The 24,203-nt window shown below is 41.0% G+C and overlaps 1 protein-coding gene across 5 annotated transcripts; it reads left to right on the forward strand.

The window, feature by feature from the left end:
- The first annotated feature begins 1,462 nt into the window (after positions 1-1,462).
- On the forward strand, positions 1,463-23,012 carry RAB7B (RAB7B, member RAS oncogene family). Of its 5 annotated transcripts, XM_078391865.1 has the most exons (8): positions 1,463-1,743; positions 8,832-9,033; positions 9,435-9,566; positions 10,394-10,455; positions 13,870-13,996; positions 14,388-14,603; positions 15,576-15,701; positions 20,530-23,012. In XM_078391865.1, exons 3-8 carry the CDS (start codon positions 9,564-9,566, stop codon positions 20,608-20,610), a joined length of 615 nt encoding a protein of 204 aa, XP_078247991.1. In that variant the 5' UTR covers positions 1,463-1,743; positions 8,832-9,033; positions 9,435-9,563; the 3' UTR covers positions 20,611-23,012. The 5 variants fall into 5 exon arrangements, with proteins under 5 accessions (XP_078247991.1, XP_078247992.1, XP_072853374.2 ...); XM_078391866.1 differs by lacking the exon at positions 9,435-9,566; XM_072997273.2 differs by lacking the exon at positions 8,832-9,033.
- The last annotated feature ends 1,191 nt before the right edge of the window (positions 23,013-24,203 follow it).

Consider the following 24,203-nt stretch of genomic DNA (forward strand, 5'->3'; position numbering starts at 1 on the left):
GCAGTTCTCAGTCTTGATCAAAACCAATTGCATAGGAGAGAGAGGGTGTTTCATTCACCCTTGTACAGTGTTCTTGGTTAAAACTGTTATCGGTCTTTGGCATGTGGCAAAGTGAAGCTCGAATGAACTTTCTTCAGAAAAAAATGCTGGCCAGGGAAGAAGTAAAATGTCTCTCCTATTGAAGATTATGTTTTCTCTAGGAGGTTGTTTATGAGTTGGATCTTAGATTTAAAGCTATGCTTTGATAGTGATCAAAACTGGTGAAATTGATGTAAGCTCACCTCAGCTCATGAAAATCATGGGCCAGACAGAAATACATAAAATTAAAAACAACTTAGTGCCAGGTATGTTTTGTCCCCCACAGAATAACAATATGGGAAGAAAAGCCAGCACATGTTGTTTTGTTTTTCTGCCTTTCTGTTTTTCCTCTGCTTACTCTAGTGTATGTGATTCTCTCATCCTGCCACCTCTTTATGTATAGGACAACTTTGCAAGGCAAGTTATTCTGAGGAGGAGAGAGTGTGTACAACCAGACCACATTCATTCAGTAAACTTCACAGCTGAAAGTCTGAAACATGTCAGTCCTAAATCTGACATTCTAATCACTATCTCTCTCATTCCCTGCAACAACACACACACACACACACACACACACACACACACACACGCACGCACGCACGCACGCACGCACGCACGCACGCACGCACACACATATTCCTTAACTGGTCTGCCCCTAGAAAACAGTGGAATTGGATCCCAACACCTTGTGGTGCAGTGGTTAAACTGCAGTGCTGCAGTGAAGACTCTGCTCACAACTGGAGTTTGATCCAAGGCTCAGGTATTTGGTCAACGTTGAATCAGCCTTCTGTCCTCTGACATCAGTAAATTGAGTGGGGGGGGGGGAATGCATAGCCTGCATAATTAAAACTGTAAACTGCTCAGATACTCCTTTAAGGGTTATGGGGCAGTATACAAGCAGAACAATCTGCTTTTTTTGGGGGGGGGGGTCTGGAAATTAACTCCCGAGTCTCCATCAGCAAAGACTGGCTGGGGGAGCATTCCTTTCCACGTTGGCCGCTTTGGGCTGGAAGCAGCATTGCTACCTTTTCCCTGGCAGCAGGACAGCAGCCCTGACTCCTAGAAATTCAGTGGGTGAAGCTGTGGACAGGAAAAGCCCCGAGAACTTCTGCTTCAGAGGCGTCCTGGTCAACTGAAAGGGGACTATGCCAGAGTGACCTTGTTTCAACACGACCCTCGGAAGGTAGGTAGGTAGGTGGCTGCCAAGGCGACTGACGTTGGCTACCTAGTTTGACATAAGCACGGATTGCTAAAGCCTTTGCTTCCGCTTTGCTGGGCTCCGCTTGGGGAAGGCCGCCCGCCTCAAATCCCGCTCATCCCTTCGCGGCGAGTGATGTCATGTTGGGACGGCCCCTTCGGCTGCCCTCCCCTTGAGGGGGGGGGGGAAAGATGAGCCGAGGAGAGAATGGGCGTGGGAAGAAGTATCTGCCGGGTGGGGGGCGGGATTCTGCTCGGAGGGCTTCCCCGCCTGCGTTTGCTTCTTGAGGCGCCTCTCCATCTCCCCCCCCTCCCCACTACTTTCCTTTCGAGCGCTACCGGGAGCAAGAAGGGCGAGCCGCTCGGCGAAGTTGGCTGCCCGAGAGAGCCTCTGGCCCTGGAGGACGACCCGCTCGCCGCCGGTGCCTCGCCTCCTTCGCTCCGATTTCTCCCGCATCCGGAACCCGGGTGAGGGCGCAAGGGTCGAGGCTTTGTCGCAGACCCGGGCTGGGAAGGGGCTGGGAAGGGGAAAGGACCCCATCCTCGCACAACCGTGAATCTTAACCCGGAGTGCCGCGCGGGGCAAGGCTGGGAGAAAAGGAGGGACCGACGGCCTGGCACAGAGAGGGAGAAGCGGGGTCACGGAAGAGCCCGCGGGGAAGGGAAGGTTGCTGGTTCGGGGCGCGCAGGAGGAGGAGGAGAAAGAAGAGCCAGGCGTGCATCTTCTGTTCTTCAACACCCCCCCCCCCGCGCCTTTATAGCAAGGGAAAATAATAACACAAAATGAGGGGGTTCTTTAGGTTGTGTGTGTCATAATTGTTGAGTACTCCGCCCAGAGACCTCTGGGTAGTGTGGGCGGCATATAAATATAAATTAAATTTTAAAATAAAATTGCTTTTCTGAATTGCTGCCTAGAAAGGCCCAGGCAGGGCCCGGCCAGTTGGGGTTCTTCGCTGTAACTTGGACAGGTCATTTCTAGGAAAACAAAGTCGAGGGGGGGGGAGAGAAGGCAGGGATCAGAGCCCGTCACGAAACAGTTCCTGCTGGTGCTCTGAGTGTCGGCTGAGCGACTTCTTTCCCTCGGCTGACCCGATTTGCTGAGCAGGTCCAAAGTTGTTTGTAGGCGCTACCTGGAGAGAACCAGCTCGCTTTCATTGTAGAGACGGTATGATGAGGGCCCACGGACTCCGCGGGAGAGAGGGAGTACTAGGGAAAGTTTTTAAAAAGTTTGAACGCCAACTCCCAGAATCCACAGTTCCTGCCGGCTGTGCAGGCTGGAAGATTCTGGGGGCTTTAATCCAAACTTTTGCAAACTCTGACCAGGGACTTGATGGTGCCAACAAGCAAAAAGAAGCCTTCAGTTGAAAAATTCTTCAATTACAAGGGTGTAGGTTAATGGAAAAGAAATGGGGTTTGAGGAGGTAGCAGCTCCCAAGTACCACTTTAGCTACTGTGGCGGAACTGGGATGCAGTTACTGTACTCAGATTTCACCTTGTTTTTTTTCTTCTTGCATTATATTTGTATTTTGCTGTCATTTGCTTTGAGCAGTAGTTATAGAAGGCAGAATAGATACATAATAAATAAAACATATTGAGTCCCTCATCTTATAAAATGTGGATGATGTGATTTGTTAAATTCCTATATATGTCCCAAAAAAGCAGCTATTGATGGCACCCTTTAACTGCCCCATTTAAACTGCTTTAAAAAAAAAAAAAAAACCTGCATGGCAGAGAGACATTCACAAGGTGAAGGCTATCTTGCAGTAGAGACAAGCAACTGAAAAAGCTTAATTTATTCTGTATAACTGTATAACTGTCTGCATCTCTACCGGGAGTGGCAACTGAAACAGTACTCAAAATAATGTCCTTTAAATTCAACTGGACTTACTACCAGGTGGGCTGGTATGAAATGTTAGTTTTTATCTTTGAAGGCACAGGGCCAGGATGGTTGGTGATGGTGCCATTTTAAAGCTTGAAATCCAGCATCAGTTATGATTTATCCTCATTACCAGCCTCGCCTTGTTATACTAAACAATAAGCACATGATCTGTTGCCTTATTTGACTGACATTTTTTCTGGCAGGGCTGCTGTGCCTGTTAGCTCTTCACTGAATGTGACCACATCATATCGCTGTATCACCATTTCAGTAAAAGACATTTTAGTTCCATTTCTGCCCACCATGCAGATTTTAGGGCAGAGAAACCTTGGGATACTGTCACCTCCTTGTCTGGACTGAAGTTGTGTGTTAAAACCTATGTTGTTCTGGTTCATGGCAACCCAGTATATTAGTGATCTGCAAAAGATCCTATCATTCAATGACTGTTTTGGTCTTGCAGAGCGACATTACAGTGGTACCACGCAAGATGACTACCCTGCTAAACAACAAATCCGCATATCAATGACTTTTTGCGATCGCTATAGCGATTCGCAAAACAGTCATTCCAATGGGGGATTTTTGCTGGATGTCGATTAGATCCGTGCTTTGCGAACCGTTTGTTTGCAAGACGATGATTTTTTCCACTGATCGTTGGCTTCGCAAAATGGCTGCCCTGTGTTTTCTGGACCCATGCTTCTGAGGGCAGCCATTTTTACATCTGATCGGTGCTCGCAAAATGGCTTCCCTATGGGTGATCTTCGCTGGACGATGAGGTATTTTCCCCATTGGAACGCATTAAACTGGGTTTCAATGCATTCCAGTGGGGAAAGGGTTTTCGCATGACAATGATTTCGCTAAACAGCGATTTCAATGGGATGGATTATTGTCGTCACGCGGGGCACCATTGTATGCCTAACCCAAATTAGAACACTTAGGTACTGATGTGTGATTGTCATAGCAGTGTCTTTTCCCACCTCTCATTGTCTGCATATTAGCTTCCTTTGTTTTATTACTGGATTTGAGGGCATGAGTCCATTTTTCATTTGTAAGTCTGATTTCTCAAGACATGAAGGGCTGCCTGAATCACATGTCTGAAATGCTAAAGTGATTTCAGCTCTAATAGCAGACTGTCTAAAACTGTCTAAAAGTTTGACCCTCTGGCAGTTTAAAAGAGCAGGTGTAGCATTTTCAGGAATGGCAATACAGTACTGGGGAAAGCAACATATGTTATAATCCTGCCTGTCATACTAGCAATATTCAGCTGATACTACTACTATAATGCATCATTCTTAATCTGGCCTTTCTTAAGTAATAATAATAAATGTTTTATTACGGTCATTGACCAGCAAAAATAAGCAACATTATTTCAATTACAAAATATAAAATCAATCTAAAAACACTGAAAACATCTATATACCTATATATAAAACTGCATTCATACATCTTATTAGAGATCTACTGCCTCCCTATCATAGGCCTTTCCTATGGACTATTGTAGCTTGCATAGAATGACAGAATTGTTACTTAGAAGCTCATAGAGCCCATATGATCATTAAGGCCTCTACATGTATACACCAGTTTACAGATACGGATTTTGATTGCAGCAGCACAGAATTTAGCTAGTTTTGTCAATACAGTATATCTGAATTTTGGTTTAGCCCAGTATATCTGCGAGGACATCTCCCTGTCAGCAAGAGCAGTGTGTAATGCGCCTCCGATCGTCCAGGAAATGCCCTTATGTAAGGGTTAACAAGGACTTCTTGAATGCCAGAATAAAAAGCACAATGAAGTAACACATGGGAGAAGGTTTCCATCTCACCAGAGTTACAGGGGCATATACGCTGAGTGTAAGGGGTGTTGTTGTACAGTACTTGCCTTCCTGGACTGGTGACAGAAGTGCAGTGAAGTGGGCCAGAGTAAGGGCTTTGCATTGTTTAGGTGTTAAGGGTAAGTACAGATATTTAGCTGGTTTGAGTGGAAGCAGTGTGTTGTCAAGTATAAGCCTATTTATGATAATACCAAGGTCCTGCTGCCTTTCAGTCTCAATAATACGCTGCCCAAGATCGCTCTTGGCTTTAATTATCCCATTTGTTGGATACATTCTACTGAATAGCTGTATCTGGTGATTTTATTGTATATTGCTCTCTTCCAAGGTGGCTGATGGTTATCCTGTAATACCAGTGAAGTCAGTCCAATTGGTTGAAAGGTTAGTTTTAACCAAAAGTTAAATTTAGCCAGCCAAGCACTGGCTTCAACCTTCAGGTAGCCCACTTCAAGCCTAAGGGCTGTATTGGATAACCTTCTTGGGACTTGTAAGATAGCCCCTACAAATTTAGATTGAACTACGTACTTCTAACTGAATAAATGAAGAATAGGGGCCCAATTGTGCTCCGTACAAGAATTGACTAAGGGTTATGGCCTGGAACAATCTTAGTGCAGCTGATATGTACTGGCCTCCCTTTGTGTAGAAGAATTTTAATATAGCAAGGCTAGATTTTTGTGCTGCTTGTACCACATTGTTAACGTGAGCCTTGTGGTTTCCTTTATATTGTAAGACGACACCCAAATGTTTGTAAGCCTTAATGCTCATCAATTAATCACTTATAGATCCTCAGCCTCTGAGCAAATACTAAAACTTTGGTCTTTGAGTAATTTATTTGTAGCATTTCCTCTTTACAGTATTGCATGAGAGTGCGTAATGCTCTCGCTTTTCTTAAGTAAGAGGAAGAAGAAATGAAATGCTCAGCCAGCTGAATTCAGTCACTGAGCATTGGGAGGGAGAATGGAAAGGAAGTCCCTATTCAGCTATTGGAGATCACCTGGGATTTTCTACCCCATTTTTATTTCATTTCCTCTGTGGGCTGGGTCCTGAGCCTCCAGATTAGGCCAGAGGACCAACAGCCCAAAGGAATGGTTTTCTTCAGCAGTTGGGAAATTGCCTGACCATGCTCCCAGGCTGTTCGTGATTGGGTTCTGCAATTAAGCCTTGAGTCCCAAAGAGGTGACAGTAGAAGCCTATAATACAGAATCAAACTGTTGTGTCAAAAACAATAGCAAATGAACCTCAGGACAAGAGCAGATTAACAAGGCAACTACTGGAAAGAAGGCTGTCTCAGTATTTATGCCCAAACGGTAGAACTCTCTCCCTAGATGTGTTTGTGGGGCACCTTTCTGTCTCTGACAAGGCCAGCCAGCCAGCCAGCCAAAGTCCCTCATTTGATGGTGCATTTATTTTGGATTCCTGTCCAGCTACTGTGCTTCTACTCATAGTTTCACTGCTGTTTGATGTTCTGTTTTTACTGGATCTTCCCCCCGCCCCCATAAGCCACCTTATGGTCCTTGGGGCAGAAGTAAGGGGTGTGGATAAACACATTTCATGTCAGCTCTTCCCTTCCCATGGCAATCTTGCTGAGTGCAGTCCTTTTTCTTTGTTTCATGTAAAATTACTCATGCCAGAGATTGGAAAACTCAAGCCTAGTCCTGTCTCTAAATCTCTCTAAGCATCATATTAAGTCCCAATCTTTAATTAACTAGATTGCAACTTATGTAACTTGTCTATATTTATCTGATATTTAATTTTGATTCTGATTGTTATTGTGTTTATTGTTTCATATTATTGTTTATCTGTTTTTTAGTTGTAAACCACTCAGAGAGGCCCTGGCAGCCAGATGGGCAGTATAGAAGTCAAACAAACAAACAAACTAGAGGCAAATGATATTCAGTTTGAAACCTAGGCTCCCAGTTGCCTGAATTGTATATATCCGCCATTGGTTTGGGGTACTTCTGTCTATCTGTACATTAGACCAGTGGTTCTTAACGTGGGCAATAATGCCCCCCAGGGGGCAATTTCATTTTTCAGGGGGGCAGTAGAACGAAAAGGGGCGGTGTGGGGGCACTGGAGCAGAAGGGGGGCGGTAGGGGGGCGCTGGAGCAAGCCAAACCTGTGAAGATGGCTGCAGCCTTTTTACAGTGTGCATGAATATATATTTTCCTCCAATCTTAATTTAGTTTCAGAGTTTTTGTCTTGAAATTTTTAGTTCCTGCATTGCGGTTTGTTTTTATGCCCTTTTTATACTGTATTTCTTTTTGCGTCTTAAAATTCGCTTGCAACTAAATTATTAAATGTTACTTTTTGGGGGCATTTCATTTTCTTGGAATTGAATTTTGTTTTCAGGGGTCATTGGATTTAAGTGTCTTAAATAAATAAATAAATAAATAAATAAATAAATAAATAAATAAATAAATAAATAAATAAATAAATAAATATCATCACCATGGGGAGGGGGGCGATGATAACTTCCTCAATGGCTCAAGGGGGCGTTTCTTTCAAAAAGGTTAAGAACCACTGCATTAGACCCATCCTGTCTCTTAGGAGTGAAGTGAAGCTAATGTGGCAATCTGTTTACTCCGGAGCAGATTTCACTGGCCTCCAATTTTGGGATGTTGTCCATCTCAGCCCATGTTCACACATGGCACTTCCCTTAACACTAGAAGATTGAAAGCCTGAAGAATCCCTTTGTTTAGGTGTCATTGTTTTGGGGCAAATGATACATTAAAGCTAGCACATCTTTAGAAGAGAGAATTCCTTTACTGTTGGCGTCTTTCTGTAATGTGTAGCTTGGCCATTGCATCAGTGGGGTGCTAGCCCCGATTGAGATTCCTGGTCTGTTTGGTTGTTGCCAGGCTACTCTTCCAGTTCCAGATAAATCTCATAGTTAACAGTTGTGATCTTTTTGTGTGTGTAAAGGCTACTAAATCCACCCACATAATGAATGCCTGGAAAACTTCCAAATGTAGTTGAGCTGAAATAGGTGGTGGGTGGGATCTACGTAGGAAGTGGATAGGAAAGGAGGCCCATTTGGCTCAGGCTTCAAGCACAAGGAGGCCTCACATTCTTGTTGTTGTTCGGTGGCAGATCCTGCAGGAAAGCAGCAGGAGGCCTCAACACAAACATTGATTTTGGTCTCTAAACTATGTCGCCCATATCTTTCCTAGGAGCTATTCTGCCATCAATTTCAGAGCTTGCTGCTAGTTACTTGTGGAGGGCAAATCAGCTCCATGAGTGAGGAACTTGGTTATCTAGAGATCAGGGGTGTTCACAGTCCCTCAGAATGACTGTGAGTCATACTTATTATCCTGAACAAATGAGTCAGCTATTTATGCTTTGAGAATATTATTTGTTAAGAGATCTCTAAGGTTGGTAGTTTAGTGTTAATGTTCTGTGCTGTGAGTAATCCTACTGGGTGCTTGCCATAATCTATCTAAAGGCCATCATGGTCATGATTTTTTTCAAACTCTGGACATGGTTCACATGCTGTCCTGCTTGCTCTCCCTCCAAAGTGGATGGGGCTTCAGAAGCAGACTTCATCCAAAGCCTCGTTGGGGGTGGGGGTGGGAACAGAGGTTTACAATCCTTGGTGTAAGGTAAGTAGTTAGTAAAGTTTCGTTCCAAATTTGGGTGATGTTTCAGTGAATCAGAATACATGGAATTACCTTTGTTTGTACATGCCCATTAATGCTTCAGCAATATTGATGTTAGCTAGCACTCTCAGTGCCTAGCTGAAGGTTAATGGCTGCATGCAACCTGTGTCTCTTTAAAACATGCAGTCCAAGAGTTGGCAATGTGCACCTTGTGAGGTGTATGCAACCCCTCTAATGGCTATTTGTGTTGGCTTTCCAGATTCATCTAATCAGCACCAAATCACTTACAAAGAGAACACAAAATACAGCCTTGTGTGAAAGTCAATGAAATAGCAGTTCAAGCCAACAAAGAATGTGTAGTTTTTCACAGAAGCACTGAGGCATCAAGAGAGAAAGCCTTAGCAAAACAACACTGGCTGGTGCCATCTCTTGCATGCAGAAAAAAACAACAACACTAAGAGGTTTGTTCAGAGTTGTTTTAGTGACAGTTGTCCTTTGTCAACTGTACGCAGAAGATTCTCCCAGACCTTTTCTCCTTTCACTGGAGAAAGTATAGTACACGGATTATTTGCAGATAAAGTCAAGTGTGAAGACAAGCACAAATGCACAGTGTTTGTTTATTTTCTCAATATGTTGCCTCCTAACCAAGCTACTTTGGCCAGTTTTTTAATCTGAAGATAAAATACAGACATAAAATATAGTGATCAGCCATGGATCAGAGATAGAATTAGACAACAGATGAGAGAAGATAGCAGGAACATGAGCAGGAATAATATCAGCTGAGTGCAGGTGACTTTTAAAAGCCTGTGATTTTGAGACAAATTTTTAAAGGCTTGGAAGAATAAAATGTTTTTTTTGCCAGGCACCAGAAGAAACCATAAAGCAGGTGTCAGGTAAACTCTTTGATGAGAACATTGCAGAAGGAAGCTGCTACCGTGGAAAAAAGCCTTCTTGCTGGAAGCTGCCTGCCTCATGTCTCAAGGCAAGCATCATGGTAAATTTCATGGGCCTTGCAGATCTGGTACTCCATATGGAACAAAAAGACTTATTTTGGTGTTGAGGTGAATATCATATATAAGGAAGGAAAAGGCATTCCCATTAACAGATTTTTAAAAACAAATTCATTCAGTTTGTGGTCGGCGGAGATATTACCAAAGTGTGTCCATATCTTTCAGTTTCCCATTATTGGGAAGAAACTGCAAGATTCTTTTTTCATTTTGAATTATATACAGACAAATGTACACAGTTCCAAATGTTTTGAAAAAAATGATTTAGTTATTGGGAAAATGCATACAAAACTACAAATATTCCAAAAATGTTTTAAAGGATATATATTAGGAAAATTGCTTACCAGAATATACATAAACTTCAGTTAAAAAGTACCCATAAAATTGCAACTCAATACAAAACAAAGAAAATGATGGAAGAATTCTGAGAAATGTAACAATATTGCGAGTGGGAGATTTGTATTTTCCTAGCCATTCGTAATCTTGCAGTTCATGTAGGAAGGCAACATTGACTAGACTGGAAAACAAATTTATACCTGTTGAGTGGAGTATAGAAACCTGGAAAAGGGTCAAGTTTTTAAGCACCTACACACTGTCTTGCTTAAGGAGAGCTCACAAAATCTGTTGAGACAGTGTTTAAGGTAGAACAGACCTATCCTTTCACAGTGATGGTAGTAGACTGAAAGGTACTACGCAGTGACTACCCAGTCAGATGAGCCACCTTCTGCTGCACTGTGTGTATGCATGTGTGGGTGGATTTCTATCATTTCAATGGATTCAAGTCTAAAATGTCAATAACTTTCCTCTCTTTTAGACTTCATTCATGACTTCAAATAAACGAGTGGATTTGAAAATCATTATCATTGGAGCTTTGGGGTAAGCATTATTCTTTTTGCAATTTGAAGCATCTACCAGGACAGATCTGCATAAGCACTGCAATGGCTTTTTCTCCTCTAGCTTATACTAATGCTATTTTTATTATGTTGTGTTGTATTGCCTATTACATTTATATCATCCATCTCCCAAGGAACCAGGATTATTCATCCTTGTAATAACCCTGGCAGATAGGGTAGACTAAGAGAGAGAAAGTGAGAGAAATAGAGAGAGACTGACACATATTTGAACCCAGGTCTCCCCAATCCTCCTCTGACAGTTTAACTAAAGAGAGTGTCCAAGTGATGTTAAATGTTAAATTTCTGTTGGCATTTTTGGAATCCCTAACAATAAACTCATTAAAATCAGCAGGATATAGTGTTTGGACTAGGATTCAGGAGCCCTGGGCTCAAACCCCATTCAGCCCTGAAGCTCACTGGGTGATTCTGGCAAGTAAGGCTTTTTCAACCTGACCTGTGTTGCACTGTTGTTGTGAGCATGCAGTGGGGAGGAGGAAAGCCATATATGCCTCCTTGAGGTTGATTGACAGAAAAGTAAGATATAAGTATAACAAATAAGTACAAATAACAAGTTCCAGAATGAGGTTCAAATAACAGACTGTACTGTATTGATCACAAGTATCTCCTGGCTCCACCACATTTTTCTCTGTCTAAAGCAGCTGCAGAAGACATAATCTTCAAAAGAAGATCAGCAGGCAAAGTCACTTTAATCTTCTTTCTGCCCATTTTCTAGCCTAGTGCCACAAGGAGGGGAGAAAGATGGGAACTTATTTCTTCTCTTCATTATAGAATTAGAAACAACTTTCAAGGTGACTTGGAGGTAGAAAATGGGCAGAGAGAGAAAAAAGTAAAGCTGCTTCTTCTCCTGCACTCTAGTCCTGTCTTTCATTGAAAACTGCACCCTGAGTGGCTACTTTAGATAAAAGGAACAGATAATGCTGAAGCAAAGTAGAGAACTATTGGTGATACAATTAGTTCAACTGTGAGAGAACGTGACCGTGGCGCACACACATAGAAAAAAAGAAAAGAAAATTAAGGTCTACATCCAGTATTCTGAGAATTGACATCTGCTCATGCAACAGAACTTTTGCTTCTGCTCCTCTCAGCTGCAGCCACCTGTGTTCTCTTCCTCATCTCTCCCCTGGAGATCTTCCCCATCCCTCCTCTGCAGCTTATGGGGTGCAGGAAGATGCTCATTTAAAGGAAGATCTGTTCTGTTCATGGATGCAGTTCTGCTGTCAAACAGACATGAGTGCATGCAACTGTTATGCTTCTTGCACACAGCATTTGAATAAAATGCATGATCATATAAACAGCAAATTAATAACACTGATGAGGAAGTCATTGAATTGCAGAACTGTGAGGGATCTCAGGGGTCATTGCTGAAGTCGAAATTGTAAAACAAATGCAGTCACTTTAAAGCATAATGCAGTTTAGGAAACCTCATAGTGGGTCAAGGGCATTCCTTTCTTGAGTCTGAGACTTACATTCAGATTTTGATAGGCGTGAGGGTACTAGACACTGCATGATGGGGACCAGTACTGGATGCCCTTCTGTTGACGGGAAAGGAGGGGACTGTTTCATATTCTTAATTAGTGTCAGAAGATTTTATAAATGGGGAAAGGAGGATTTCAATGGTTATGCTTTAAAGTAAGGTTGTCCAGGTGGTCTGCTTATGGCCCACTGGGCTTCATGAAGACTGCCGGTTCCATGCATTCTTGCAGTCCAGCAACATCTGGAAGGCCACGGGTTTCATAGCCCCTCCTAAAAATTCCAAGCTAATGAGGAGAGAACTATATGTGTTTCATGATAATCATAAGATTCCCAGGCCAGTGTGATATAATGGACAAAGTGTTGAATTGGGATTGAAGATCAAGGTTCATCTCCACTGATCCAGAGAATTCCCAGAGTGATTTTAGGCTAGTCACTCTTTCCTATCCTACCTCGTGAGGTTGTTGTGAGACTTAAAGTGAGAAAGAGGAGAGCTCATCTGTACCATCTTGAGCCCAATGAATGAAAGGTGGAACATGAATGTAAATAAGTCTGTTCTAGACTGTGTGACAGGTTAGACAAGGGGAGTCTTCAGTGTGTATCCTTCACCAATTTTTCAGTGTTTGAAGGCCACCACTTCCATGCATCATTTATGCAAGATGGTAAGGTAGCACACATGGATCTGAGCTATGCTTTTGTTTATACCCTGTGTAAATAACAGCCAGTGTTAGGAACTGGCATAATAAATCTATTAGAAGATGCATTCCAATTGAGGAACACATGTGTAGATGCTGAACTTTGGATTTGATTCAGAACTTTTTTGTGAAGGTGAAAAGTAAAATGATGAATGGGATTTGTATCCTTGATTTTGGTAAGGCCTTTACTGTAGTAGCATAATGTCCATCTAAATGGCACTTCGGATCAATTTTAATTATTTAAAACATTCCCCTTTCAACATAAGCAAAACAGAATTAGACTTCTTAAACTCTTAACTTTTCCCCACTAACCTTCTTACCTGTTGTAAAACAAATTAATTTTCTTTCAGCCTTTAGAAACTATTTAAGAACAGCTGAAATGTCATAAAATTAGAAAACCACCAACATTGGGAGGGCTAATAATAAGCTCTTTTCCAACTCTAGAATTTCAGTTGTAGCTCATTAGTTGAAAAGTCACGTTTGTTGCCTTTGCCCTTGTGTTTGGGAGCACAGCAGAGGTGAGATCGAAAGACAGTGGCATTTTCAATAAAAGAGCAAATTGTGTCAGCCTCTTCTAAGCCACTGTTGATTAAAAAATGAATTTTAATGAGCCAGGGCATTCAGATGTTATGCACATCACCGGCACTGCTACATCTACCTTTAACTGTGTTTAGGTACATGTATATCGTTGGGGTGGGTAACCTGTTGCCCTTTAGATGTTACATTGAAACTCCTGTCATCCCTCACCACTGGCCATGCTGACTAGCATTTTAAGTTGGAGTCTGACAGTATCTGAGAACTACAAGCTGCCCATCCATGATTTAACTGTAATAGAAGGCATTTTCAGCATATCAACAAGTGGAGAATCAAGAAATGGAAGTAAATTATGTCAGAACAGTCAGGAGGGGAGCTTAGATCAGCCTGCAGAACAAAATCTAAAATCAATACATGCAGAGTACAGAAAATGAGCGCAGGCCATTCCGATCAATGATCTGCACAAAGGCTAACTGAATAGCACTGACATGTGTACTGATCTGTTCCATTATGACTTCTAGTTATAGGGTTTTGACTTTGGAAAGGAGATACAGGAAAGTAATGAGGGCCCCCGTTTCCATCTATTCAAGGGAAGCAAAATGTCTTCTTCACACAGTTCTGAGCTGTAGCTTGCTAAAAATGTAACTTCTTTGTATATGTTTTTCCCTTTTCCCTAGAGTAGGGAAGACCTCGCTCCTCCATCAGTATGTTCACAAGAAATTTTATGAAGACTATCGAACTACTCTGGGAGCCAGCATCTTGTCTAAAGTGGTAGTTGTGGATCAAACACCATTGAAACTGCAGGTGAGAAAGATGTGCCAGCTCTCCTGCCCCGTGTTCAGGCGTACATTGCAGATGAGACACATACACCGTTCTTAAGTTACAGCTGTTGAGAAAGAATTGCTTTGCTGGCAGCAAATTCCTAAGAGAGTTTTAATATTTCATATTTAATATAAAATATTCATACAAAATGCACATTTTTTGCAGAAAATGTTTATTATATTAAACAGACTTTAATTATATTGAATGTGGAATACACTTCTGTGAAGTTTTGCCCAAAATGTCTTTCAGGGCAAAACATGCACAAAAGCTCTTCTGTTTTTAAAACTTTTATTCCCACCTATGAGAAGGAAATAACCAAAGATTTATCTCAGTACTAAGTACGAGTGCCTATTTGTCCTTTCTCTCCCTCTAGATCTGGGATACTGGAGGGCAGGAGCGTTTCCGGTCCATGGTTTCCACATTCTACAAAGGCTCAGATGGCTGCATGTTGACCTTTGATGTCACAGACATGGATTCCTTTGACACCTTAGATGACTGGAGGGAAGATTTTTTGCAGAAAGTTGTCCCTGCTGATCCAGGCTTCCCTATGGTTGTGCTAGGCAATAAAATTGATTTGAAGGACCGGCAGGTAAGTGAAGAATGTACAATCTGTGAGGAAGCAGGGCAGCAGGCATATTTTAACTTAATTGGACACCTTACAATCTAGGTTGAAAGCTTTATGAGTGTGAGAAGCGTTCTCACTCTTATGGAAGACTTTCTCCCACGTTTCCATTTTACATAATGTTTTCGATAGATGTCAAAGGAATTTAAATGTGAGGATCTCTACAGTTACACTTGGGAGACCAGGAGCTATTAATCTCTGTGTGTAAGGCAAAATAGTAGCCTTTACAGAATTTCTGTCTTATCCTTCTTTCTTTTGGTATTCCCCTATAGTCACCTACACACACACTCATCATTCAACCTCTGCATTGCTGTGATCTTAAGCCAGCCATGCTCTCACCACACTAAACAGCCTAAATCAGTGTCAAAGTAGATAATGTGGTTAGCATGTCATTACAAGTAAAGAAATTAAAAACATTGTTTGTGCTACTATGAATTAACGTGAGGTTTCCTCACCTCCATCAGCTTCCTTTCGTTTTGTGCTTGGTCTTTGGGAGAGTTGGTCAACACAGGCTTCTCTTCCAAGCCTGATTGCTCAGACAAGGAGCTGAAGGAATTCCATTCCTAGAGGGAAAATAAATGATCAACTTTTAATTGCAAAGCTGGTGTGCCATACAATTTGACCTCTACAATTCTTCACTGAAAGAGAGGAGAGGGATTTGAGTAGGCCATATTTTCTGTACTCTAAGCAATGACTATCTTTATCGCCCTCTTCTGGTGCACATGTATGCAGAAATACAATTGTGTATGGCTTTATAAAGGAATGTTTAATACACAACACTATCCTTTTCGACTCTCTCTCTCTCTCTCCTTCCATTCTTTGGGAATGTTAAATAGAAATACCAATTTTATTCTATGAGATATTGAGAGAAATATCCTCCCCGTAAAGCATTCCACTTTGATTATTAACTCACCTAAATATATTCCTTTTCTGTTGCAGGTATCCAAGGAGGCAGCATTGTCCTGGTGCAAAGAAAAGGACATTGCATATTTTGAAGTTAGTGCCAAGAATGATATCAATGTAGTACAAGCTTTTGAGACCCTGGCAAGACAAGCACTATCAAGGGTAAGTCCTAGCCTTACCATAAGAGATACCAGGTTTTGCCTTTTAAAAACTGGACTTCGACACAAGATTTTTGTTGCCTTTGCTGCAGTAGACAGTGGGAGAGGTCGAGATGTGAAGGATAATTTCACTTTTAAATTCCCAGCAATTTCACCAATTGCATCCAAAAGAATATAGAGAACGTCTGGTAGTGACGAGGGCATTAAATTCAGTGAATGGGACAGGATGGTGGCGGAGAAACGCTTATCTGAAAACATCCTAAAAAATCTGAAATATTTCATCATATAGTGATTCAGAATCTTGACTTTCTCCTCAACTGTCTATTTGTTTTTCTGTTTTGTATCCCAACACTCAGCACTGAAAAAGGTTTGGTGACACAGATTTATTGAGTTTTTTTTTTTTTAATTACAATGGGCAAAACCCCGTTTTAGGCCCGGGTAGGGTAGTCCCACTGAAATGAATAAAACTTGACATAGGGAGAGGATTTGTGTGACATGTCAGATTTTTTTCTGCAACCTATGTTTGACCTTATGGGTGGGCTTGAACATGTTTATGAGTAATCTGGTGAGAAAGGCCAAATTACTCATAAACATGTTTGAATTCGCTTATGAGTTCAAATGTAGTTGCAGAGAAAGTGTGAAATGTCATGGAGGTCTTCCCTTAGGCTTCATGACCAATCTAAATCCTATTGATTTCAGAGGATCTACTCTAATTGGCCCCAGAACTGAACTCAGCCTAGTAAATATTTTATTGATAGTCAATATGTCACTGTACCTTTAAGAGGCATGCCTTATTTATTTATTTCAAGGGTAAAGGGGAAAAACTCAGGATAACAGGGAATATATAATGCTATACATTATCACATATTATAAAAATAAAATAAAATATTATAAAATAAAAATTAAAAAAATAAAAAAGATCTAGTTCTTCAAATGGCCCAGATAAGTCTATTAAAGCAGCCTGCTTCTAGTGAAAAATATTCTAGTCATTTTAACATTTCAATTTGTTTTTAATTTTACCTATATTTCATTCGCATACATAATTGTGAAACACTCTAATTGGAATAAAAACAGATTTAAGGCAAAAGAAGAAGAAGAAGAAGAAGCATGCCTCAGTGCAAGGGAGAAACTTAGGAAAGAGGGTGGGGGAAAGTGCTCATTGAGCAAAAATCCTGCTGCATAATTTTGTCCTTGTCTTAACATGGATCAGGTACTGGAAACATTTAATTAACGACCAAACTCCAGGAGGCAGTGGAAGACAGGAGGACCTGGCATGCTCTGGTCCATGGTGTCATGAAGAGTCACACAGAACTTAACGACTAAGCAACAACAACCCTCTGTTTTAGTTTATGAGGCTCCCTGGGGTGCTCTTGTGCTCAGGGGAAGCCTTTGGGAGCCTCAGGATGGGAGAGGAGCCTTTAAAAGTTAAAAATCATTGCCAGATTACTACTGCTGAGGACCACCACTGCTCATCTGGCAGTACTTTTTTTACTTTAAAGGCTCCCCACTCCATTCCAAGGAGGCTACCAAGGGTAGATAAAAAGCCCTAAGGAGCCTTGGAACCTAAAATGGAGAGAGGGGTATAGGAAGCTTTTATTTAGTATAAATTAAACATTTCTGGCACCCAATTCAGGTTACTCTAGGCACCAAGTTACAAAACAGGATTTTGCCCTCTGATTTAGATACGGATTTTGGTGGCTGAGACTGGAAGCCTGTGCATTTTTGACAAACACATGTTAAAACTTGATTCATCTTTCTTGTATGGGGTGTTAAAAGCTTCAAGGACGCTTCATAATATATGGAACAATCAATACAACTTAATGGAAAAGAACAGCTAATTAAAATCAAATAATAATGCAGCAGAAATTTTAAAAAAATCTAGCCAGGAGTCATTTGTCTGCTGTAGCATCTCTAAAATATTTTTCTCCTTAACCTTTTGTGATCCTCCTCTGGAGAATGTTGCGCTTTAAATTTTAGGGGATGCATCATCTCCCTTTCTCTTTCCTCCACAAACCCCTGTGGATTGCAGCTGTTCTAACAACCTCTAGTAATGGAGAAAGAAACAGTGTTGTCAGCTCTGAAGCTGCAGCTTCCTGGTTATTCTTATTCCAGATGGAAGATGACAAACAAATGCAGTGTTTGGTTGTCAAGCTGAGAAAATAATGTATTTTTGTCCCTCTCTTATGCATATTCAAATTTGAGGGGAAGATGTGTGCAGAATTCAGACTATAAAGAATGATAGGAATGGAATATAATAAATCACTTCATATCCTTATAATTGTACTTAGATTTTCAAAATGCAACAGATTACAAAAAGAAAGCCATGATGAAGTCCCAAAAAGTCATTGTTGTTGCTGTTGTTGAGACTTAGGAGTGACAACGGACAGGGGACTATAAATACTTTTAAAGAGAAATATGTAAATAACATGACAGCAAGTATGGTGTACAGTGGTGCCCTGCTTGATGACGATAATCCATTCAGTTAAAATGGTTATAAAGCGAAATCGTCATCAAGCAAAAATAATAAACCCACTGAAATGCATTAAAACCGGTTAATGTGTTCCAGTGGTGGGAATACCTCATCATCCAGCGAAGATCCTCGATAGGGGAAGCCATTTTTGATCGCTGTCTTCCGGAAATATGTCCGGAAAAGAGAGGGAGGCCATTTTGAAAACCCGACAATCAGCTGTAAAGATCATTGTCAAGCAAAAATCCGGTTCCCGAAGCAGAGAACTATTCAACATAAAGCGAAAATTACCCATAGAAACATCGTTTTGCGATTGCTATAGTGATCGCAAAAATGTCATCATAAAGCAATTTCATTATCTAACGGGGTCATCATCAAGCGGGGCACCACTGTAATGGACAGTGTCACAGTGAAACTTGGTAGGCTTGGGTTCAAATTCATTCTTGGCCATGGAAGCTCAGCAGGGTGTGGGTGTGTGTGCGGGTGTGTGTCAATAGTAAACTATTCCCTGAGTGCCTCACATATCTTATCAACCCTACCAGATTGTCATAAGTTGGAAGTAACTTGATGGCACATAACACCACAAATTACTATGGCATTGCAGATGGAATTTTTAAAAAATCAAATTCTAAAATGTAGAGATTCACTTCCTAACCAAAGAACTAACCCAGATAGAAAACACTGCATTTAAACAATCCTTTTTGCTTGTATAAGGAAGGTTGTGTTGAAAGCATTCTCTAGAAGGGATTAATCTTTAAGCATGTTGGATGAGGTTAGCATCTCTGACCACAAGGTGACGCTGTCACCGCATGTTGTTGTGCAGGGCAAGGCACATAAAAATATTGTTATTCCAAGATTACTGTAGGTTCCCAAGGTCCCATTGAACAAGGCAGGTCTTATTGTGTCAGAAGACAAAGGAGGCTGCTTCAGGTGGAACAATTTACCACGGACTAGTTAATATTGAAAGAAAAAAGAAGTGGGGTAGTATATTTGCGAAGGCTTTCACGGCCGGGATCTAATGGTTGTTTTGGGTTTTTCGGGTTCTTTGGCCATGTTCTGAAGGTTGTTCTTCCTGACGTTTTGCCAGTCCCTGTGGCCGGCATCTTCAGAGGACAGCAACCTGTGCTCTGGTGTAGTTGGCTTGGGAGTGGGCATTCTGCTTCAGGCAGAAAAATGTCCTGGGCCGGTATTGACCTTGATCTGTTGTCAAAGGAATGGGGGAACTTTTTTTTTCTTGCCACACCACATCTAACTAATTTGTGCCCTTCTTTCCCGACTTGGAGCCCTTCAAATGTGTTGGACTTGAACACCCACAGTTTCCCAGTAAACATAGCATTCATGTGGAGCTGCTTTCCGACACAAGTGAAAAGCACCAGATTGTGAGAGGCTGCCAGGTGCAATACTAAGGAACTCAGTCATTTTGCCTTAATTGGAGCTTTTGCTGGAATCTTCTCATATTGTCTGAAACTGCAACTCATGACATTGCAAACTGATCGCTACCCAGTCCTTACTCTGCTTGTGTATTAACCCAAGTTAGGGGTCAGGTAATCTTCTTTCTCTTCCTCCTTCTCTGTCCCCCAAGCTTCTGAGGAGGAAACAAGCCAAAGAAGATGCTTGGTTTTAGTTCATCTACCTTTAGGGAAATATTGGATCCTGCCACTTCCTGTCTCATCTCCCTCACAGTCACTGGTTTGTGTGGACCAAAGGGATGTATGTAATCTGCCGTGTTTCATAAGGTTACTGATCTCACCCGCCATTATTCCTTCATTCTTAGCAGACATTCCAGGCAAGTGGCTTCTTTGTCAGATGTCTGAGGTGGGGCTTCGGCTCTCTTGCAGAATTTTGGCTTAAATATTCCAGATGGATATATGTTTTCCAAACAGCACCACATTGGTATGAGATCAAAACCAGAGCATTTTTATGCTCCAGGAGAGCCTTCCCTTGATTATAAGACGGCAGTAATGAGGAGTATTTCAGGAGGCAGTGGAAGACAGGAGGGCCTGGTGTGCTCTGGTCCATGGGGTCACAAAGAGTCGGACACGACTTAAGGACAAAACAACAACAATGAGGAGTGACTGTATTGGGTGGAGAACACATGGCTTTCCATGTATGGTTGGATCACAACTCCCATAAGCCTTAGGGAACATAAGTAAGGGATGATGGGAGTTGCAGTTCAACAACAACTGGAGAGCTACACATTGTTCATTCCTAAATTATATCATGCTCCTTTTGCCAGTTTCTGAGAGGAGCTGGTTGGCTAATCTAGGGTGTACTACAGTAGATGAACGTCTGGTGTAATTGGCAAGGTAGCTCTTGTAGTTTCCCTGGCTTCAAATACTCATGCAGCTTTCTGTTTTCCTTTTAGTACAAAGGGATCATTGAGAACTACCTAACAGATTCTATAAAGCTCACTCCAGAAGACCAACCAAAAACAAAATGCTGTTGAGATGTCATTTGGAGAGATGTGACATTTCCATTTGGTCCGAAAGTTGCTGCAAGGAGCAGAGACACCTGCTGAAAAACCCATTAGAGATGATGGGGAAACTGAAGCAATCTTGTTCTTTGTATGCTAACAGCGACTAAAGGTGGATTATGAACATGGAGATAGGAATCAGCCTAAAATATCTGGACATTAAATCAGCAAAACTGCATAGTGGTTCTGGCCATTAGTGTTCCATCCATACACTTCTGAGATGTCAGACGAACTCTTCAAAGAACATCTGTGACATAACTTGATCTCATCTTGCTTTACTGGTGCATAACATTTTGTTATGGTCTGTTGATAATGCAGGTAAACTATAGTAAGTACTTCCAGATAGTTTAGGTTCTGGTGCCTGATTTGCACATATAGAATATTTCTCAATGGTAGCCCAATGTGCCATGATTTGAACCAGGCCACAGCCATCACAAGTATAGTATCAGTCTGAACATATCACAAAGGTAAAAGTGCTAAGGTTTGTTTACGAAATATACAGTGGTGAATGTAATGTCACACATAGACTGAAACGACTAGTATCAGGGCAGTTCTCTTAGTTTTTTAATTCTCTGAAAAAAGTTTATAGGAGTTAAATGTTTAGTAATTCATATTTGGATCCAGTCACAGTATTTGCATTCTCCAATTTACATACTTAGAAAACCAGGAAGGATTTGTAGATTCTTTTAACATAATCAAAATCTGCAGTTTTTCTAAGAGTATTTAACTCCAGTGTATCAGGCAGACATATATTTGTGGTGTACCCATAGTATAGTCATGTCCCCGCAACATAGCCATAGTTATTTCTCAGTACAGTATATCACATTTCTTCTGTTTTTGGAGGAATGGTTAAAATTGAACCTTACACTTGTGGAATGGGATGTTGCATACGTAGGGAGAACAGTAGAGCCAAACCACAGGTGTGAACATCTGAATCATCAGTATCTTCATCTGTGAAATGGCAATAATGCCTACCTCAAAGGAGAGTTCTCTGAAGGACGGTGAGAAGAGAAAAAATGAACAAGGATTTTTTAAAAAAAGAAAAAGATGCATTTTAAATCACACAAAAATGGAAAGGAGTAGAATGAATATGAACTTTAAAATGTGCAACAGACATTGAAAAGTGGTTGTGGGGAAAGGACATTCTGGTGCCTGGTTAAACACTACATGTATTTTATCATCATAGACTGGCATGAGGAATCAAGTAGGGATATTCTCACATGGCAAGTTTCATTAATGAAGGTCATTGAATTGCTAGATGTTAGAACAATTTGTGCTTAAAAATACCTCTATCGTGCCTATAATGTTGATGTTAGGCAGGTGAATGGACATTTTAAAAATAATTTTCTCTAAAAGTTAAAGGCCGAACTATTTATGACATTAGACGTTAGAAAAAATATGACTAATTGGAGCCATGGCAGAGATTTATAAATTATAAATCTAGAAAGTACACCAAACCAGTAATAATAATTGGTAGTAAGTAGGTATTATTTCATGCAATATGTAATTAAGAAACAAGTGTCTACAGAAGGCACCACTAAAAGATGATCACTAACTTAGAGGCTTTGAAAACAGTTTAGACGAATTCATGGACCATTAATAAAACCTCCATGTCTAGAGGCTTTTATCTTTCTTTCATTGTTTTGTGAATCTTTGAAGACAATGGGCTAGCACTGTTGCTTGCGAATTCTGCATGTACATGCATTCTGGAGGCATTTCATTTCACTGACCACTGTTGATGCACCCTTGATTGAATACTTCTAAAGTGTCATGCTTTTGTACTGCATTAATAAGTTTCTTAGACTGCACAAATAGTTTGAAATGGGATTAGCTATGCTTTTCAGGATCACATGTAAACATAATTTAATACCTTTGGTGCTGAAATGAGTTAATCATAAATTTTGTATATGGGGAATAGACTGAAGCTCCATTCAGATTTCATGCTTTCACAGGACAATAAACCCACCCAGAGATCTGTATGTTCACTATGTGCAGCAAGGAAGCATTCACATGTATTCACAGTGAACACATAGGTGCAATCCTATCCATTTCTTGCTCACACTATAACTCAGTTATAACCCAGATTTCGAGGAGATATCACAGTTGCACATGTTATAATCTACCTCTTCTAAACTACAGCAAGAAGCACCTGTTTTCGTAGAACCGACCTGTTTGGTTTAATATTCCTCACATGCATCCCCTTAAATATCACCTACAGACTTTTGTAAGCTCCTGTGAGTTTAAAACTTTGTGAAATGAGCAGCATAACACCTCTGTAACATTCCATTAGTTGCTTCCAAATCTGTGTTAAATAACGTGTAAATATACAAAAGTGTAAAGGAAACATGTCTTTTGAAAAAAGATTTTGTACAAATGCCAGTTGTCTGGGTCTTTTTTTTTTTTATGCTCCCGTGAAGCAGAAGTGGGGAAGGAGCACATTTTCTCAGCAAATCATAAGAGGTGGGATATCAACATCTATGCTTTTCTTCTGACTCCAGTTCACTTGGGCAACTATGTCTTGACTTAGGGATTTCCCCTGTAGGAAAGGAATACATCAACGAGACACAGCATAGATTCACATCCAGAACGAGCTTAACAGAAATCCAATTTAGAAGGGGCAAGGAGCTTGTTTGTTTTAAATTGAAGATATTTTAACCCATATATATATATAGAAGTCTGTTTGCCCTCAGGAGTTTGACCTATCCGAGGGAGCGGGTAGATTGAATCTGTCTTAGCAACATTTTTTTGTCTGTCACAGAATAGGAATTCCCATAGATGATCTCCACGGAGTCATCCCTGAGCAAAGCTAGCTGGATCGCCATCCCCACCCTCCAAAAATAAGAGAAAAGAAAAGAGCGGACACCCCTTTCTGTAACATTTGTGTATGTTAATTTATTTGGATAGATACACGTACAGAAATAATTATTGCACTTTAAGGAGAAATGCAGTGCATCTCACCACAGTGGAGAAGCCCGTGACCAGGTGCCCGGTGAGTTCAGTGTCCTGTTCAGATGATAACTGCTGACAGATAACTTCAAGGTCATTGCTTTCTTGCCTTCTTATGCCTTTTTCTCTTTAAACCAAACTTGGGCTGGACAGTCATTCAGGGAGAGAATATATTGAAATAAGAAACTGTCCTCTGTAAAATCGAACACATGGCCACCTGAACTGCCTGGAACACCTGCCATGAAAGTCTGACTCAGATCATCCAGAGTATTGAGATAATGGGTTGTCTGCTGTTTCTCTGATTCAAAGAAGGGGCTTTCCCCTAGAATTCCTTATGTCACAATTTGAGTAATGAGGGTGACTTGTGTCACCACTTTCAAACTAGAAAAAGTAACAGGAGAAAACTTCCCTGCTGTATCTAGAGGAAGAAAGTATTTAAAATTCCCACCCCTCTCTATTTTGTTCTATTGTGTTGAAACAAGGAAAGGATGAAAGATTACAATTAGTGACTCCAACTTTTCAATGAAGAACCTGTGTTAGTCTGAGCATATTGGCAAAAGAAAAAAAAAGACACATATCTATGATGGAGACAAGGAAAAGTTGGCAACTGGACACCCACC

The sequence above is a fragment of the Pogona vitticeps genome, chromosome 4 (genome assembly GCF_051106095.1).
Source record: "Pogona vitticeps strain Pit_001003342236 chromosome 4, PviZW2.1, whole genome shotgun sequence".
In the NCBI taxonomy this organism is placed as follows: domain Eukaryota; kingdom Metazoa; phylum Chordata; class Lepidosauria; order Squamata; family Agamidae; genus Pogona; species Pogona vitticeps.

Coding starts and splice junctions, on each gene's coding strand:
- RAB7B (XM_078391865.1), top strand. Junction 10,456..13,869: donor ATTATCATTGGAGCTTTGGG/GTAAGCATTATT, acceptor CCTTTTCCCTAG/AGTAGGGAAGACCTCGCTCC. Junction 13,997..14,387: donor AAACACCATTGAAACTGCAG/GTGAGAAAGATG, acceptor CTCTCCCTCTAG/ATCTGGGATACTGGAGGGCA.